The 17,762-nt window shown below is 47.1% G+C and overlaps 1 protein-coding gene across 1 annotated transcript; it reads left to right on the top strand.

Annotated features, from left to right (window-relative positions):
- Positions 1-6,471: 6,471 nt before the first annotated feature.
- On the top strand, positions 6,472-17,749 carry LOC138372084 (E3 ubiquitin-protein ligase TRIM13-like). Its single transcript, XM_069337349.1, has 3 exons — positions 6,472-6,650; positions 8,696-9,400; positions 17,603-17,749. The coding sequence occupies exons 1-3, from the start codon at positions 6,645-6,647 to the stop codon at positions 17,747-17,749; spliced, it is 858 nt and encodes a 285-aa protein (XP_069193450.1). The 5' UTR covers positions 6,472-6,644.
- Positions 17,750-17,762: the final 13 nt, after the last annotated feature.

Genomic DNA, 17,762 nt, shown 5'->3' with positions numbered 1-17,762 from the left:
ACACATCAGTCACACATCAGTGACACCAGTCACACCAGTCACACATCAGTCACACATCAGTCACACATCAGTGACACCAGTCACACCAGTCACACATCAGTCACACATCAGTCACATCAGTCACACCAGTCACACACAAGTCACACACAAGTCACACACAAGTCACACACAAGTCACACACCAGTCACACATCAGTCACACACCAGTCACACACAAGTCACACACCAGTCACACACCAGCCACACAACAGTCACACACCAGTCACACACCAGTCACACACCAGTCACACAACAGTCACACACAAGTCACACACAAGTCACACACCAGTCACACATCAGTCACACACCAGTCACACACCAGTCACACATCAGTCACACACCAGTCACACACCAGTCACACACCAGCCACACAACAGTCACACACCAGTCACACACCAGTCACACACCAGTCACACATCAGTTACACACAAGTCACACACCAGTCACACACCAGTCACACATCAGTCACACACCAGTCACAAATACAAGTCACACACCAGTCACACACACCAGTTTCACACCAGTCTCACACCAGTCACACATCAGTCACACACCAGTCACAAATACAAGTCACACACCAGTCACACACACCAGTCTCACACCAGTCACACACACCAGTCTCACACCAGTCACACATCAGTCACACACACCAGTCTCACACCAGTCACACATCAGTCACACACACCAGTCTCACACCAGTCACACATCAGTCACACACCAGTCACAAATACAAGTCACACACCAGTCTCACACCAGTCACACATCAGTCACACACACCAGTCTCACACCAGTCACACATCAGTCACACACCTGTCACACACCAGTCAGAAATACAAGTCACACACTAGTCACACACACCAGTCTCACACCAGTCACAAATACAAGTCACACACACAAGTCACACACATCAGTCACATCCCAGTAACACGCCAGTCACACATATCAGTCAGACACCAGTCCCACACGCCAGTCACAAACGCCAATCACACACACCAGAAACACATACCAGGCACACACCAACCACACACAGTCACACACCAGTCACATACTAGTCTCATACTGTTCACAAACTGGTCACATGCCAGTCACACACAACAGTCAAAGACATCAGTCACACACCAGTTACACACCAGTAAGGGCGCTGGTGGAGTGGACAGCACGTCGTTTAGTCCGAGGTTCGATTCCCGACGCCAGCGGAAACAGATGAGCAGAGTTTTTTTTCACCCTGATGCGCCTGTTACCTTCCAGTAAATATGTACCTGGGAGTTAGACAGCTGTAATGGGCTGCTTCCTGGGTGTGTGTGTGTGTGTGTGTGTGTGTGTGTGTGTGTGTGTGTGTGTGTGTGTGTGTGTGTGTGTGTGTGTGTGTGTGTGTGTGTGTGTGTGTGTGTGTGTACTCACCTAGTTGTACTCATCTAGTTGTGTTTGCGGGGGTTGAGCTCTGGCTCTTTGGTCCCGCCTCTCAACCGTCAATCAACAAGTGTACAGATTCCTGAGCCTATTGGGCTCTATCATATCTACACTTGAACCTGTGTATGGAGTCAGCCTCCGCCACATCACTTCCTAATGCATTTCATTTGTCAACCACCCTGACACTAAAAAAGTTCTTTCTAACATCTCTGTGGCTCATTTGGGCACTCAGTTTCCACCTGTGTTCCCTTGTGCGTGTGCCCCTTGTGTTAAATAGCCTGTCTTTATCTACCCTATAAATTCCTTTCAGAATCTTGAATGTGGTGATCATGTCCCCACTAACTCTTCTGTCTTCCAGCGAAGTGAGGTTTAATTCCCGTAGTCTCTCTTCGTAGCTCATACCTCTCAGCTTGGGTACTAGTCTGGTGGCAAAACTTTAAACCTTTTCCAGTTTAGTCTTATCCTTGACTAGATATGGACTCCATGCTGGGGCTGCATACTCCAGGATTGGCATGACATATGTGGTATACAAAGTTCTGAATGATTTTTTTACACAAGTTTCTGAATGCCATTCGTATGTTGGCCAGCCTGGCATATACCGCTGATGTTATCCTCTTGATATGTGCTGCAGGAGACAGGTCTGGCGTGATATCAACCCCCACGTCTTTTTCTTTCTCTAACTCCTGAAGAATTTCCTCTCCCAGATGATACCTTGTATCTGGCCTCCTGCTCCCTACACCTATCTTCATTACATTACATTTGGTTGGGTTAAACTCTAACAACCATTGGTTCGACCATTCCTTCAGCTTGTCTAGGTCTTCTTGAAGCCTCAAACAGTCCTCTTCTGTGTTAATCCATCTCATAATTTTGGCATCGTCCGCAAACATTGAGAGAAATGAATCTATACCCTCCGGGAGATCATTTACATATATCAGAAACAAGATAGGACCGAGTACAGAGCCCTGCGGGACTCCACTGGTGACTTCAAGCCAATCGGAGGTCTCACCCCTCACCGTAACTCTCTGCTTCCTATTGCTTAGGTACTCCCTTATCCACTGGAGCACCTTACCAGCTACATCTGCCTGTCTCTCCAGCTTATGTACCAGCCTTTTATGCGGTACTGTGTCAAACGCTTTCCGACAATCCAAGAAAATGCAGTACGCCCAGCCCTCTCTTTCTTGCTTAATCTTTGTCACCTGGTCGTAGAATTCTATTAAGCCAGTCAGGCAAGATTTACCCTCCCTGAACCCATGTTGGCGATTTGTCACAAAGTCCCTTCGCTCCAGATGTGTTACCAGGTTTTTTCTCACGATCTTCTCTATCACCTTGCATGGTATACAAGTCAAGGACACTGGCCTGTAGTTCAGTGCCTCTTGCCTGTCGCCCTTTTTGTATATTGGGACAACATTCGATGTCTGTCATATTTCTGGTTGGTCTCCCGTCTCCAGTGACTTACTATACACTATGGAGAGTGGCAAGCAAAGTGCCTCTGCACACTCTTTCAGTACCCAAGGTGAGATCCCGTCTAGACCATCAGCCTTTCTAACATCCAGATCCAGCTGGTGTCTCTTGACCTCCTCTCTCGTAATTTCGAACTCTTCCAAGGCCGCCTGGTTTACCTCCCTTTCTCCTAGCACAGTGGCCTCACCTTGTTCTATTGTGAAGACCTCCTGGAACCTCTTGTTGAGTTCTTCACACACCTCTTTGTCATTCTCTGTATACCTGTCCTCGCCTGTTCTAAGTTTCACTACCTGTTCTTTCACTGTTGTTTTCCTACTGATGGGACTGTGGAGTAGCTTTGGTTCGGTCTTGGCTTTGTTTGCTATATCATTTTCAAAACTTTTCTCTGCTTCTCTCCTCACCCTGACGTACTCATTCCTGGTTCTCTGGTATCTCTCTCTCTGCTTTCTGGTGTTCTGTTATTCCGAAAGTTCCTCCACGCTCTTTTGTTCAGTTTCTTCGCTTCCATACATGCCCCATTGATTCTTCTGTTGCTTCTCGGATTTTTCCCTTTGGGCCGGGATGAACCTGTTTACTGCCTCCTGACACTTTTGGGTAACATAGTTCATCATACGTTGTACAGACTTATCTCTGAGGTCTGTGTCCCGAGGTCTGTGTCCCTTAGGAAATACCTTGTGTGTGTGTGTGTGTACTTACCTAATTGTGCTTGCGGGGGTTGAGCTTTGGCTCTTTGGTCCCGCCTCTCAACTGTCAATCAACTGGTGTACAGATTCCTGAGCCTACTGGGCTCTATCATATCTACATTTGAAACTGTGTATGGAGTCAACCTCCACCACATCACTGCCTAAAGCATTCCATTTATTAACTACTCTGACACTGAAAAAATTCTTTCTAACGTCTTTGTGGCTCATCTGGGTACTAAGTTTCCACCTGTGTCCCCTTGTTCGTGTCCCACCCGTGCTGAAGAGTTTGTCTTTGTCCACCCTGTCAATTCCCCTGAGAATTTTGTAGGTGGTTATCATGTCTCCCCTTACTCTTCTGTTTTCCAGGGATGTGAGGTTCAGCTCCTTTAGCCTTTCCTCGTAGCTCATTCCTCTCAGTTCCGGGACGAGCCTGGTGGCATGCCGCTGAATCTTCTTTAGCTTTGTCTTATGTTTAACTAGGTATGGACTCCAGGCTGGAGCTGCATACTTCAGGATTGGTCTTACATAAGTGGTATACAGGGTTCTGAAAGATTCCTTACACAAGCTTCTAAAGGCAGTTCTTATGTTGGCCAGTCTAGCATATGCCGCTGATGATATTCTTTTGATGGGGCCTCTGGGGACAGGTTCGGTGTGATATCAACCCCCAAATCTTTCTCTCTATTTGACTCTTGCAGGATTTCACCTCCCAGATGATACCTTGTGTTCAGCCTCCTGCTCCCTTCACCTAATTTCATCACCTTATACTTTCCAGAGTTGAACTTTAGGAGCCATTTTCTAGACCATTCCTCCAGTTTATCCAGGTCATCCTGTAGTCTCTGTCTATCTTCATCCGTCTTGATTCTTCTCATAATTTTTGCATCATCAGCAAACATTGAGAGGAATGAGTCTATACCCTCCGGAAGATCGTTTACATATATTAGAAACAGGATGGGTCCAAGTACTGAGCCCTGTGGGACTCCGCTGGTGACATCTCGCCACTCTGATGTCTTCCCCCTCACCGTTACTAGCTGTTTCCTGTTGCTTAAGTACTCCCTTATCCACTGGTGCACCTTCCCTTTTACTCCTGCCTGTTGCTCCAACTTTTTTAACAGCCTTTTATGGGGTACTGTGTCAAAGGCTTTTTGACAGTCCAGGAAAATGCAGTCGGCTCACCCTTCTTTTTCCTGCCTAATTTTTGTTGCCTGGTCATAAAATTCTATTAATCCTGTGAGGCACGAGTTACCATCTCTGAACCCATGTTGGTGGTGCGTTACAAAGTTATTTCCCTCCAGATGCTCTACGAGCTTTTTCCTCACGATCTTCTCCATCACCTTGCATGGTATACAAGTTAAGGAAACTGGCCTGTAGTTCAGTGCCTCTTTGCCTGTCACCCTTTTTGTATATTGGGACCACGTTGGCTGTCTTCCAACTTTCTGGTAAGTCTCCTGTTTCCAGTGACCTGTTATACACCGTAGAGAGTGGCACACTTAGTGCTTCTGCACCTTCCTTTAGTATCCATGGTGAGATTCTGTCAGGCCCAACAGCCTTTGTCACATCCAGCTCTAGCAGACACCTTTTGACCTCATCACTGGTGAGGTCAAATTCCTCCAAGGTTGCTTGGTTTGCCTCCTCCTCACTTAGTGCAGGGGCTTCTCCTTGTTCTATTGTGAAGACCTGGAATATCTTGTTGAGTTCTTCACACACTTCCTTGTCATTCTCTGTGTATCTGTTCTCCCCTTTCCGCAGCTTCATCACTTGTTCCTTCACTGCTGTTTTCCTCCTGATGTGGCTGTGGAGCAGCTTTGGTTGGGTCTTGACTTTACTCGCGATGTCATTTTCAAACTGTCTCTCTGCTTCCCTCCTCACTCTGAGGTACTCATTTCTGGCCCTCTGGTATCTTTCCCTGCTCTCTGGTGTTCTGTTATTTCTGTAGTTTCTCCATGTTCTTTTACTCAGTTGCTTGCTACCTTGCATTCCTGGTTGAACCATGGGTTTTTCTGTTGTTTTTCGTTTTTCTCCTTTTGGACGGGGATAAACCTGTCTGCAGCTTCCTGGCACTTCTGGGTGACAAACTCCATCATGACCTGCACATTCTTGTCTCTAAGTTTTATTTACCATGGTATTCCCTTGAGGAAGTTCCTCATCTCGTCATATTTTCCTCTTCGGTAATTCAGTCTTTTTCCCTCCGATCCCATCCTTGGATAGGTTATCCCTACCTCCACCAAGTACTCAAAGGTCAGTACACTGTGGTCACTCATTCCTATGGGGGCTTCAACTTTGACTTCCCTTATTTTTGACTCATTCAGGGTGAATATCAAGTCGAGTCTAGCTTTTTCACCATTGCCTCTCACTCTTGTGGGTTCCTTGACATGCTGGCTCAGAAATTTCCTTGTTGCCACTTCCAAGAGTTTAGCTCGCCACGTATCTGCACTTCCATGTGGGTCCCCATTCTCCCAGTCTATCTTTCCATGGTTGAAATCGCCCATGATTAAGAGTCTTGAGCCATTCCTGCAGGGAACTGAAGCTACTCTCTCTATTATATTAATGCGTGTGTGTGTGTGTGGGTGGGTGTCACAATCGACTTGCTAATGGTCCAGGACGGACCAAAACGTCGTCGTCTCTTCAATTTCTAGTGTGTGGTTTGGTCAACAGTATTAACTATCATACTATCCATAATTGACTGAAGCATGCACAGTATTGACAACATGGCAGAACTCACAAAGCTCTGCTCATACAGAACCCAAACATTTATGACAACAATGTTGTGCAACAGTTTCTGATTTACTGTAATTTGATTAGCCTACTTTGCATATTTTTAACAAATTAAGTCAATAATAACGCACTAAAGTCTAATGGATTGGCATAAATGACAGTTACAGATATCACAACCATCCAGATTCACCGAGTTGTCACCAAGACGACCCCAGCTGTTACAGGCGACGTAGTGTCCAGACCTGTTGACCAGTCACCAAGACGACCCCAGCTGTTACAGGCGACGTAGTGTCCAGACCTGTTGACCAGTTACCAGGACGACCCCAGTTCACTGTTCATCATGGCGGTAAGAATTATTTTACTTTATAACCCCGCCGATCCTTATAAATAATGGCCAAAGGCCATTTCATACACCCGCCAATACCCCTGTTAAGGAATGAAAAACGGTTTACTCGCGACTGATGACGTCCGAACACTTCCGGAACAAGTGCTTCGCTGACGACATCTGTTCGAACCACAATGTTATAAATGCTTTATCCACGTACTTCAACCACAAATAAATGCAAACAGAACCTAAACACCAACCCTAACCTATGCTTAACTATACATAGAATTTTAATGTATAATACTGTAATATTAATTTTCATATGTAAACAAACCCATTTTTAATACACAGTATGTTAAAATTGATGAATGCGCCTCGGGAAGCCGGGCGCTGCTTTAAATAGCCTTGTGTACGGACGGGTTGGATCATCACCTGATGATGGGGAGAACAATTATATTGTTGTGCTGAGCAATGTGTGCTAGAGGGAAGGAAGCTTGGCGCTTGTGGCCCACTTCTCAGTGAACGTGAAGGATAAATTTGTAATACTAATTATAAAAATAATACAAATACACGTTTAAAACAAATATCACAGAGGGTCTGATTGCAAGGTTTTCATAAAGGTATTTATATGTTCTTATAAAGTAACTGATCCCCCGCGGAGTTTTAGGCAGACACCAATCGGGGTCCAAGAGCTAAAGCTCGATCTTGCAGGCACAAATATGTGAGTACACACTAACATTATTATGTGTGTAAATGGAGCTGCCATCTGCTGGGGAAACTGGTGACTCACAAGTCAGCTATATGACCCAGACAACCAGTGTTTACGTAGTTTGGGTCAGTGTTACTAATACTCTACTCACCTAATTGTGCTTGCAAGGGTTGAGCTCTGGCTCTTTGGTCCCGATTCTCAACCGTCAATCAACAGGTGTATAGGTTCCTGTGCCTATTGGTTTATCATATCTACACTTGAAACTGTGTATGGAGTCAGTCTCCGCCACATCACTTCCTAATGCATTCCATTTGTTAACCACTCTGATACTAAAAAAATTCTTTCTAATATCTCTATCTGCTGTCTAAGCAGTTACTTGTTTTGCTCTCCCTCTGATATTATTTCTCTTAGTTCTGTGGTGATCCTGGATCTCCAGGTTCCCCTTTGTATTCTTGAGAGAGCCGGATTGTTGTCCTTGTCTCTTATAAACACCGTGAGTCTTCAGAGGCCTAGTGTGTACCATGGCCTGCAAGGTTCCAGGTATACAGCTACTGAGGCCTAGTGTGGTACCCAAGGCCTGCAAGGTTCCAGATATACATCCTCTGAGGCCTAGTGTTGTACCAAAAGCTTGGAAGGTTCCAGGTATTCAGCTAACAGAGGTCTTGTGTGGTGACCAAGGCTTGGAAGGTTCCAGGTATACAGCTTCTAAAGCCTAGTGTAATGCTCAAGGCCTGGAAGTTTCCAGGTATAGCTACTGTGGTCTTGTGTGGTACCCAAGGCCGGGGCCGGTGCTTGTCACCCCTGAGGGGACTCCTGGGGCTCCCCAATCATCTGCCTGTCTGCGTTGCTTTGCCGCGAGGCAAGTTAGTTTCCAGTGATTGGCGTCACTCGTTTCGCGATTACAAGGTTTCCCGTTTCACCTGTCCAGGCTTTGCGATTAACCCTTCACGGGTCCGCCGGAGTGCATCCGATCCCTCGATCCCAGTTTGAGGTATGTTTATGAGTCGGTAATAATATCCCAACTCTGGGATTTGTTTATCAGTAATATTATCCCATCTCTGGGATATATTTATCTCTCAGTAATAATATCTCAGCTCTGATATGTTTGTCAGTAATATTATCCCAGCTCAGAGATACGTTTACCTGTCAGTAATATTAACCTTTTCTTGGGATATATTTGTCTTTAATATTATTCCTACTCTGCAATATATTTGTGAGAAATATTTGACCTCGGGAAAATGTTTGTCAGCAATATTGGCCCTGGTCTAACATAGCTAATTAACTACTTTACATATTTTTAATTTATGTATTACATACAATGTTAAGTAAATGATCAAACAACTTTATCTTTACACAGGATAACAACAACGTTGAGGAATGTTCAGTCTGTTTTGGTTGTTACGATGAATCTCAGCTACGGCCTCGCTCATTGCCTTGTGGACACACATTCTGCTCCCAGTGTGTTGACAATGGTGTCAAGAATGGTCAGCTGACCTGCTTTAGCTGTCGTGCCCAGCACAGTGCCACAGCTGCTGCTCACTTTCCCATCAATTATGGTATGGAGGCTGTTATTAGAAGACTTAAAGATACCCAGGTGGTGTCAGGGGACACAGTGGCAGCAACACTTTATAACGCTTCCACGAGAGGCATCAGCAAGAAGTTACGGTCTCTGGTGGAGGAGCAGAAGAGCAGCATCAGCAGCCTCATTACCAGTTGTGAAGAGGTACTGTCCCAGCTGGGGGAGTACCGGGGCCAGCTGGGGGACTGGAAGACTCACCACCTTCAACTCCAGGACAGACTCTATGGTCTGGTAGAGCAGAACAAGGCAGCCATGAAGCTCGTGGAAGAGGAGGATACCAGTGTGGAGGACATGACAACACAGGGAGAGGAAGGGAAGTCTCTGCTAGAGGCCATGTTGGGGAGCCTCAACACAGTCAACACAGCCCAGGAGGCCGTCACAACCATAGACACGGCTGATCAGTGCCACGTGGAGGTAGAAGTTTGGCTCCAGAAGTGCCAGGAACTCTTCCCGGGTGTTAAGACTGTCTACACCTCAGTGAAGGTACGCTGCTGAAGGTCACATTGCTGTCATTCAACTGTCTGTAATAATGATTTTTACGTATAATTTCTGGGGGAAGCCCCTTCAGCTCCCCGTAACTTACTAGCAATCATTATTCCGTTCACCTTTAGGTGTTTTTTCACCAGCACAGCAACGCCACTGCCTTTCCAAATTTTTCTGTCCCGTCTCCAAATTGAGTAGCCCCTTGGGAATATGACCTCATTTAAAATAACATCTTCAAGTTTTGTCTCCGTGAGTGAAACAATGTCTGGTGTCTGCAGCTGCATTACATCACTTAACTCCAGTATTTTCGATTTCACTCCATCTGTACTATTTGTATACTATTTTCAGGAACATGTTTCCCCTCTCCTTATTCTTCACTACCCCTCTCACTAGCAATTTTGTTGGTTTGCCTTTTTGTACCATTTTACTGGCCTGCCTACCCTTATCACTTTGTAGAAAAAAGAGATAATTTCTTCTTCGTTTCTGGTCTCATTTAGACGTTTTGCCTCTACGAGGTTTAGTTTCAGCTTCTCTCTGTCTTCTCTTGAAAGATCTCGTCTTAATGACCACACTTTCCCATCCTCATCAATTTGTTCCCTCATCAATTCCTTAGTACTTCTTCCATCTGCTTGGCACAGTTTAGAGTGATCCTCATAGGTTGATCTTTCCCTTTTACATACCTGCCTATTCTTCTGTAGTTGCTCTATGGTAGTAAGACCTTCCATGAGGCCAACAATTTTATCTACTACTATCGCTTCTTTTACAACTCTTTCTGACCTCAACCCGTTCTCGCAAATTTAATAAGTCAATATTGACTTATTAAATATGTGCATAGGTGACATACTTAACATAATAGATACCCTTAAAAAGATTCATAGAAAACACCGACCTTACCTAACCTACTTAGTATGTTAAGATAAGCATCGTATTGCTTCGTAATTACAATTATTACCTAACCTATAATAGGTATAGGTTAAGTAATAATTGTAATTACGAAGCAATAAGATGCTTATCTTAAGATACTAACAAGGTTAGGTAAGGTTGGTGTTTTCTATAAATCTTTTTAGGGGTATCTATTATGTTTAGTATATCACCTATGCACGTAGTTAATAAGTCAATATTGACTTTACGAATTTGCGAGAACGGGTTGCTGACCTAGATGTTATCTCCTTTTCTTTTCAACCAAAAATTATCAGGGACTTACTCCGATCAACTGTGTTGATCGGAGTAAGTGCAACTTCGGGTTAGAACACGTGTTGCACGCAACACGTGTTCACTTGTCAGCTCAAAACAACTAAACACTTGGAACTCAAAATAATTGACTTGAGAACACAGACAAATTTACACTTAGAAGATCTAGGGGCACGTAACAACAATGGTATTTTACTTAACCTGGTATAGTGAAGATTAAGGAGAGAATAGAATAGAATGGAAGGAGGTTAAAAAGGGAGAGCCACACAAAACTATGTCCGACCAGCCCTGAGCGTAGTTAGAGAAGACTGATTTTTCTCATGCGGCTTTTTGCCTGTGTGAACAACTGATCGTTCAGTAACATTTACTTATCCTCCAATATAATAATTAACTGCCACTATGCAGTTCTAAATATAACTAACGTCCTAACTTTACAATACGTTAATAGAATATTAACACAGTGTTCTTACACTCTGAGCATCTAAAATGATCTTACATCTGGCAAGGAAACAATTGACTGCAATTTGCCAGAAGGAGGGGCAGCTCGCTTGTATATAAAACTACCAGAGACTTCCTTCCTTCCTTCCTTCCTTCCTTCGTAAACCCCAATCCCCTCTGTGGTGTCTCCTTGTCGTGGTGAGGGGCTCACGTACACCTCCCTGGGACCGGTGTGGGTTGCCTTTGCTCCCCTCTCCTGCCCCCTCTTTGGGTGGTGTACAGGCTGAAGGGCCTTGTGAGCCAAGGGGTAGGGGTCTTGTGAGCCATCGGCCCACCCGCTGGAGGGGTCGCCTGTGAGGGGACCGCCCTGAGTGGATGGCTGGGTGTCCAGGCTGGGGCGATAGGGGAAATGGGGTCTTAGCACCAGTGTGGGAGCATGGACGATGTAGTAGGACTCCCCTGTTGAAAAAGGGGAGCACCGCTGGGGACGACACAGCCTTCCTGCACTGGCCCGCACTCGGCCTCCCTGGCTGACCTTTTAGGTGGTATCCCTTGGTTCCAGGTCCCAAACATTTGATATTGTTTGCTGCATGGATAACGACACGACTTCTCTTACCCAGGCTCATAGGGTGGGCGACCAGGCTCCTGAGTCGGACCATCCTGGAAGACCGGGATCTGTAGCCCCCACTGCAGGGCCCGGTTTGGGCCCAGACCGGACTCTTCCTCCCTGCTCCCCTCCCTCCTTTGTGATTGGGTCGAGCCCCAAGCCTGCTGTGGTGACCGCCTCGTCCTCTTGCACGGCTCCATCTCTTATTGTGACTACTGCGCCTTCTGACCGTCTTTCTCTAAAAGTTCTCATCACCGTCCCCGCCACTGCCGCTTTCGTATGCTCCCTTCCCATTCTAATTCGTACTATGCTTTGTTTGGTCCTGCTATGTGGACTAAGTACTTTGACCTCCATCCTTTAGATTCAACTCCTGATGATTTTTCCCTTCATAGGCATTTTGTAGATTCCGTAGATGCCTCTGTTACCTTCAACCTCACCCGTCTTGGTACCCGTGTCGTTGCTGCTCCTTCTCAGGATGCAGCCACCCACTTGGCTGCCTTATCGTGCCTTGGCGAGACCCCTGTTCGGGTCTCCAAGAACGCTCAGTTAAATGCCAGTGTTGGCACTGTTCTCCTCCCGCACCATGTTGCGACCGGTGTTAGGAATCTAGAAGACTACCACGAGGATACCAAGCATATCCTCGAGGCCCAAAGCCATTCTGTCCTCCAGGTGGATACGTTTACTCGTCCCCCTCACTGTCATCGCCGTCAGCCCTTTCGGGTTGTGAAGATTACCTTTGATGGTAGGTCTCTTCCGCCCTCTGTCATTCTTGCTGGTACCAGATGCTCTGTTCAGGAGTATATTCCATCTCCTCAGCTCTGCAATAAGTGCTGGAGGTTTGGGCATGGAGCCCTCCGCTGCTCCAGTACTGTCTCTCTCTCTCTGTCCTATGTGTGGGGACAAGGGTCACTCTAAGTTGGAGTGCACTTCTCCCCAGGCCTGCTGCCTCAATTGTGGTAAGGCCCACCCTACCTTCTCCCACACGTGTATATGTTACAAACTTGAGTCGGCTGTCCTCAACTTGAAGCACCGGGACCGTTTGTCTTTTTCTGAGGCTCGGCGCCAAGTTCATCATCTCCCCTCTTTTGCTGCCGTCTCCTATGCTCGCGTGGTGCGCTCTTCCTCTCCTCGTCCTTCCCACCTTCCTCAGTCTCACAACCGTTTCCAAGCCATAGACCCGGACACGCCCACCACCACCTCCCCTGTTTTCCTCCGTTCTGTCCCGGAGGGTCCCCCTCCTGGTTCTCTGTCTAGGGTTCCCCTTCTTTCTACCCAGTCTGTCATGTCTCCTGTGTCTTCTTTCTCCTCTCCCTCTGGTCCTCCTTCCCGTCATTCTCCTCCGCCTCTTGGCTCTCCACGCCGCCTGACTGTGCGGGCCGATGTCCATCGCTCTCCTGGTGGTCATGTTGTTCGCTCTCTCTCTTCTTCTCCTTTCGAGATGCTGGAGTCTGTTGCCCAGTATATTGCTGCTGGGACACCTGTCTCTTTGAATCAGAAGCGGAAACTTGGCTCCTCTCCTTCCTCCTTCCTGGTAGGTAAGAAGGCTTCGCTTCCTTCTTCACCCCCTATCTCTAATTCTATCGTTCCTCCCGCTTCGGTGGTAGAGCCCCTTGTTCCTACTGTGGAGGTTTCTTTAGCCCCCGGTTCCGTCTCGGTTACTGCCTTTGCTGAGGTGCACTCCCCCTCTTTCTGCCCCTCCTCCTCCTCCTCCTTCTCCTCCTCTTCCTTCTCCTCCTCCTCCAGACCCTGCTCGTCCATCTCTGGTCTGTCCTCCCGCTTCTTTCCGTCCTTCTTTACTCAGTTTACCCATGCCCCCTAACCCTAACTTCGCTGACCCTAATCCTGACCCTGTGCTTCTTTAACGTGCTGTGTTTCTTTTTCACCTTCGTTTCTTCTTTGCTCTCTGTTGCTATCCTTTCTCTTTTTGCCGATGTCAATTCTTCAATGGAACATCCTTGGATATTACGCCAATTTCCTTGACCTCCAACTTCTAATTTCACAGTTTTCGCCCCTTTGTGTCTGTCTCCAGGAGCCGATGCTTGGTGCTCGTCCTGGTTTCTTCCGTGGCTATTCTTTCCTCTCCCCCCCCCCCAGCTGTTGCTGGGGCCCATAACTTTTCTGCTCTCTTGATTCGCTTAGATGTTTCCTTCTTCCCCTTACTTTTTTCGTCGCCTCTCCACTGTTCTGCTGCTCGTGTCTTTGTGCGTAAATGGTACACAGTTTGTTCCATTTATCTCTCCCCCCCCCCCCCCCACAGTCCCACTTTCTCTTCCCAATCTTAAACACCTCTTATACTCCTTGCTGGAGCCTGTGCTCCTGCTGGGTGATTTCGGTTGTCGTCATGCCCTTTGGGGTGATGTTCTGACAAACACCCGGGGTCGCCTCCTTGAACCTTACATCCTCTCTTCTTCTCTGTCCCTTCTGAATTCTGGTGAGCCCACTCATTTGGACTCTCGGACTCGCTCCCTTTCCTGTCTCGATCTTTCTCTGTGCTCGTCATCCCTTTCTTTAGATTTCGGGTGGCGGGTCCTTGATGACCTCCATGGCAGTGACCATTTTCCTATCCTTGTCACTTTTTTCTCTTTTCACCCTCCTCTCTCGTTCCCTAGGGGGGAGGTTTGCTGAGGCTGACTGGCACCTCTTTACTCTCCGTGCTACTATTTCCGACCTCTCCTTTCTGCCTCTTCCTCGTGCCCTCCTTTTTCATGACACTGTCTTTGACGCTGCCTTCCGCTCTATTCCTCGCTCTTCCTCTCGGGGAATGCGGAAGTGCGTTCCCTGGTGAAATGTGGACTGTGCTTGGGCTGTCCGCTGTAAGCGTGCAGCCTGGAAGAGACATCGCCACCGGCAGATGGTTGAGTCTTTTCGATTGTTTCGGAAGGCAAGTGCGGTGGCCCGTAGGACCATCCATGTGGCTAAACGTGCTTGCTGGATGTCTTATGTCTCCACCGTTATGTCCGAAACTCCTCTACAACTGGTCTGGAAGCGTATCTACATGATTGCGGGTAAGTTCGTTCCCGATGTCTCGCCGGTCTTTCGCCTCCATGGTGCTCTTGTGGCGGAGCCGTTGCAGGTCGCGACCGAACTGGGTTCCCACTTTTCATCTGTTAATTTTTGTTCTCATCTTCTCCAAACCTTCCTTCTTCGTAAGCCTATTCTTGAATCTCGTCCTTTAAATTTCTGTACTCATATTCGCCTTCCCTATAATGATCCCTTCTCTCTCTCTGAGCTTCAGTCTGCCCTGGCCCTCTGCGGTTCTACGGCGGCGGGCTCCGATGGCATTCATTATGAAATGCTTCGCCATCTCCCTCCGTGCACGTCTCGGTGTTTACTGAATCTCTACAATAGGGTCTGGGAGTCGTCATATCAGTCCCTGGGTATTGGCTCGATGCTGTTGTCCTCCCTGTTCAGAAACCAGGGTCTCTCGGGTCATCTCCCGAAGAACTTCTGCCCTATTGCCCTCACGAGTTGTGTCTGCAAGCTCTTTCAACGTATGGTTAACGTTCGTTTGATGTGGTTCTTTGAACACTATCACCACCTCTCCCATTCTTAGTTTTGTTTTCGCAAGTGCCGCAGCACAACGGATGTCCTGATGAACTTGGAGGTCTATATTAGTACTGCTTTTGATGCGAAGACCTCCGTTGTTGCCATCCTTTTTGACCTGGAAAAGGCTTACGACACTACCTGGTGGTATCATATTTTGTCTCAACTTCATTTTTTTGGCCTTCATGGGAATCTCCCTCTCTTCTTTCAGAGTTTCCTCTCTCGTCGTTCCTTTCGTGTGCGGCTTGGTGTCACTCTCTCTGCCCCTTTTAAGCAATACAAAGGTGTGCCCCAGGGTAGTGTTCTGAGCACTACTCTTTTTCTAGTTGCCCTCAACGGTCTTCTTTCCTCTCTTCCTTCTGGCGTCTTCTCTGCTCTCTATGTCGACGATCTTACCCTTTGCTGCCAGGGTGATGATTCGCCTCTCCTTCAACGGCGGTTTCAACTTGTGATTGATACCGTGTCGTCTTGGGCCACCGATCATGGCTTCAAGTTCTCTGTGTATAAGACTTGTGCTATGATTTTTACTCGGAAGCATGTCGTTCTTCGACCCTCTTCGTCGCTTTATGGTCATCCCCTTGTGTACAGGGATTCCGCTAAGCTTTTGGGGTTAATCTTTGACACTCGTTTGTCTTGGTCAGCCCATATCTCTTACCTCCGAGTTGAATGCTCTAAGGCCCTTAACCTACTTAAGGTTTTGTCCCATACTTCTTGGGGAGCAGATAGGCGAACGCTCCTCTCTTTGCACTTCTCTCTCGTCCTGTCTAAACTCAATTATGGTTGCTCTGTATACTCTTCTGCTCCTTCTTCTACTCTTTGCCGTCTTAATGCTTAGCACCATACTGGGTTGCGTCTGAGCTCTGATGCCTTTCGTTCGACTCCCGCTTTCAGTTTGTATGTTGACATTGGCTTCCTCTCTCTCCAGGACCGCCGTGATCGCTACTGTTTTCACCATCTTGCGCGGTCCTTACAACATCCTTCCTCTCGCCTTTGTCATGCTTTAACTTTTACCCCTTCTGTGGTTCCTGTTCCACTTCATCGCCTCCCTCTTTATGTCCGATTATCTCGCTTACAGGATTCTCTTTCTGTTCGTATTTCTAATGTTTCTCCTCATATTGTTCCTTCCTTACCTCCGTGGAGAGTCCCCCTTCCTAAGTTTTGTACGTCCTTGACCCGCATCACTAAAGCTTTTACCCCTCCTACGGTTCTGAAACGCCTTTTCCTTGAGCACTTTTCTTCACACTCCCACTCTATTTCCATCTTCACCGATGGGTCTAAGTCTGCGGACGGTGTGAGCTACTCTGTTGTTTTCCTGACCACACTTACATGTGTCGCCTCCCTTCGGAGGCTAGCGTCTTCACAGCAGAACTTTATGCTATTCTCTATGCTCTCCGTCTCTTGCTTTCTCAGTCATTCCTCCTTTGTGGTTGTAGTTGACTCTCGTAGTGCCCTCATGGCTCTAGGGTCCTTTAATCCGGTCCATCCGGTGGTCATCGACATTCAACATTGGCTGTTTCTTATTTCTAGTAAATTTAAATCAGCAGAGTTTTGCCGGGTTCCCAGCCATATTGGTGTTTCTTTAAATGAGCGTGCGGATGCTGCCGCTAGGGACGCTATCCGTTCTTGTCCCATCTCCCGTAAAGGAATTCCTTATTCCGACTTTTATCCTGTTATTCATTCCTCCATCCTTGCCCGTTGGTAGGGTTGTTGGTCCTCTGTAGTTAGTAACAAACTGCGTACTCTCAAACGTAGTGTGTCCCCGTGGTTTTCCTCCTACCACCGTAACCTGCGGTGGGAAACTGCTTTAGCTAGGCTGCGGATTGGCCATACTTGCTTGACTCACAGTCACTTAATGGAGCCCTGCCCTGCTCCTTATTTTTCAAATTGCGTTGTCCTTCTTACAGTTGCGCATATCCTTGTTGAATGTCCTGACTTCTTGGACGAGCGTGTGTCTTGCTATCCGACCGTTCCTCGTGGTCACTTGTCCCTCGATAGAATTCTTGGTGAATTGGATACTTTTGATATCGTTCGCCTTATGCGTTTCTGTTCTCGTATTGGCATTCTTGGTGATATTTAGCGCCCTTTGATTATTTCGCACTTTGATGGTGCTACATAGCCTTCCCGGTTTGGTTCATTCTTTTGATAATTACCTTACCTACTCGTAAACCCCAACCTATCTAATAACCTCAATAATTTATAGAGGTTTTAGTAATAGAGTAAACACCAACAGCATTAGAAGCACGAGAAGCAGTGTGAACCAGATTACTACGAAGAGTGTTTGTTTGTCGAGAAACAACAACAACTCGCTCCAATCACATTGGATTTGATAATGATCCGGGACGGACCGAAACGTCGTCGTCGTCTCTTCACCTTCTGGTGTGTGGTTTAGTCTTCACCATTAATGTTTGTGTTGGTAATGACAGGTGCAGGAGACCATCAGGGAGGCCCTGGAGATGGTGACCACAGAGGCGGGTGTCACCATCCACCTGAGAGACTCAGCCTCCACCATTAATGTTTGTGTTGGTAATGACAGGTGCAGGAGACCATCAGGGAGGCCCTGGAGATGGTGACCACAGAGGCGGG

The sequence above is a fragment of the Procambarus clarkii genome, chromosome 37 (genome assembly GCF_040958095.1).
Source record: "Procambarus clarkii isolate CNS0578487 chromosome 37, FALCON_Pclarkii_2.0, whole genome shotgun sequence".
NCBI classification, from domain to species: Eukaryota; Metazoa; Arthropoda; class Malacostraca; order Decapoda; family Cambaridae; genus Procambarus; species Procambarus clarkii.
The sequence above is the reverse complement of the archived record's forward strand: the minus strand, read 5'-3'. Positions and strand labels throughout refer to the sequence as shown.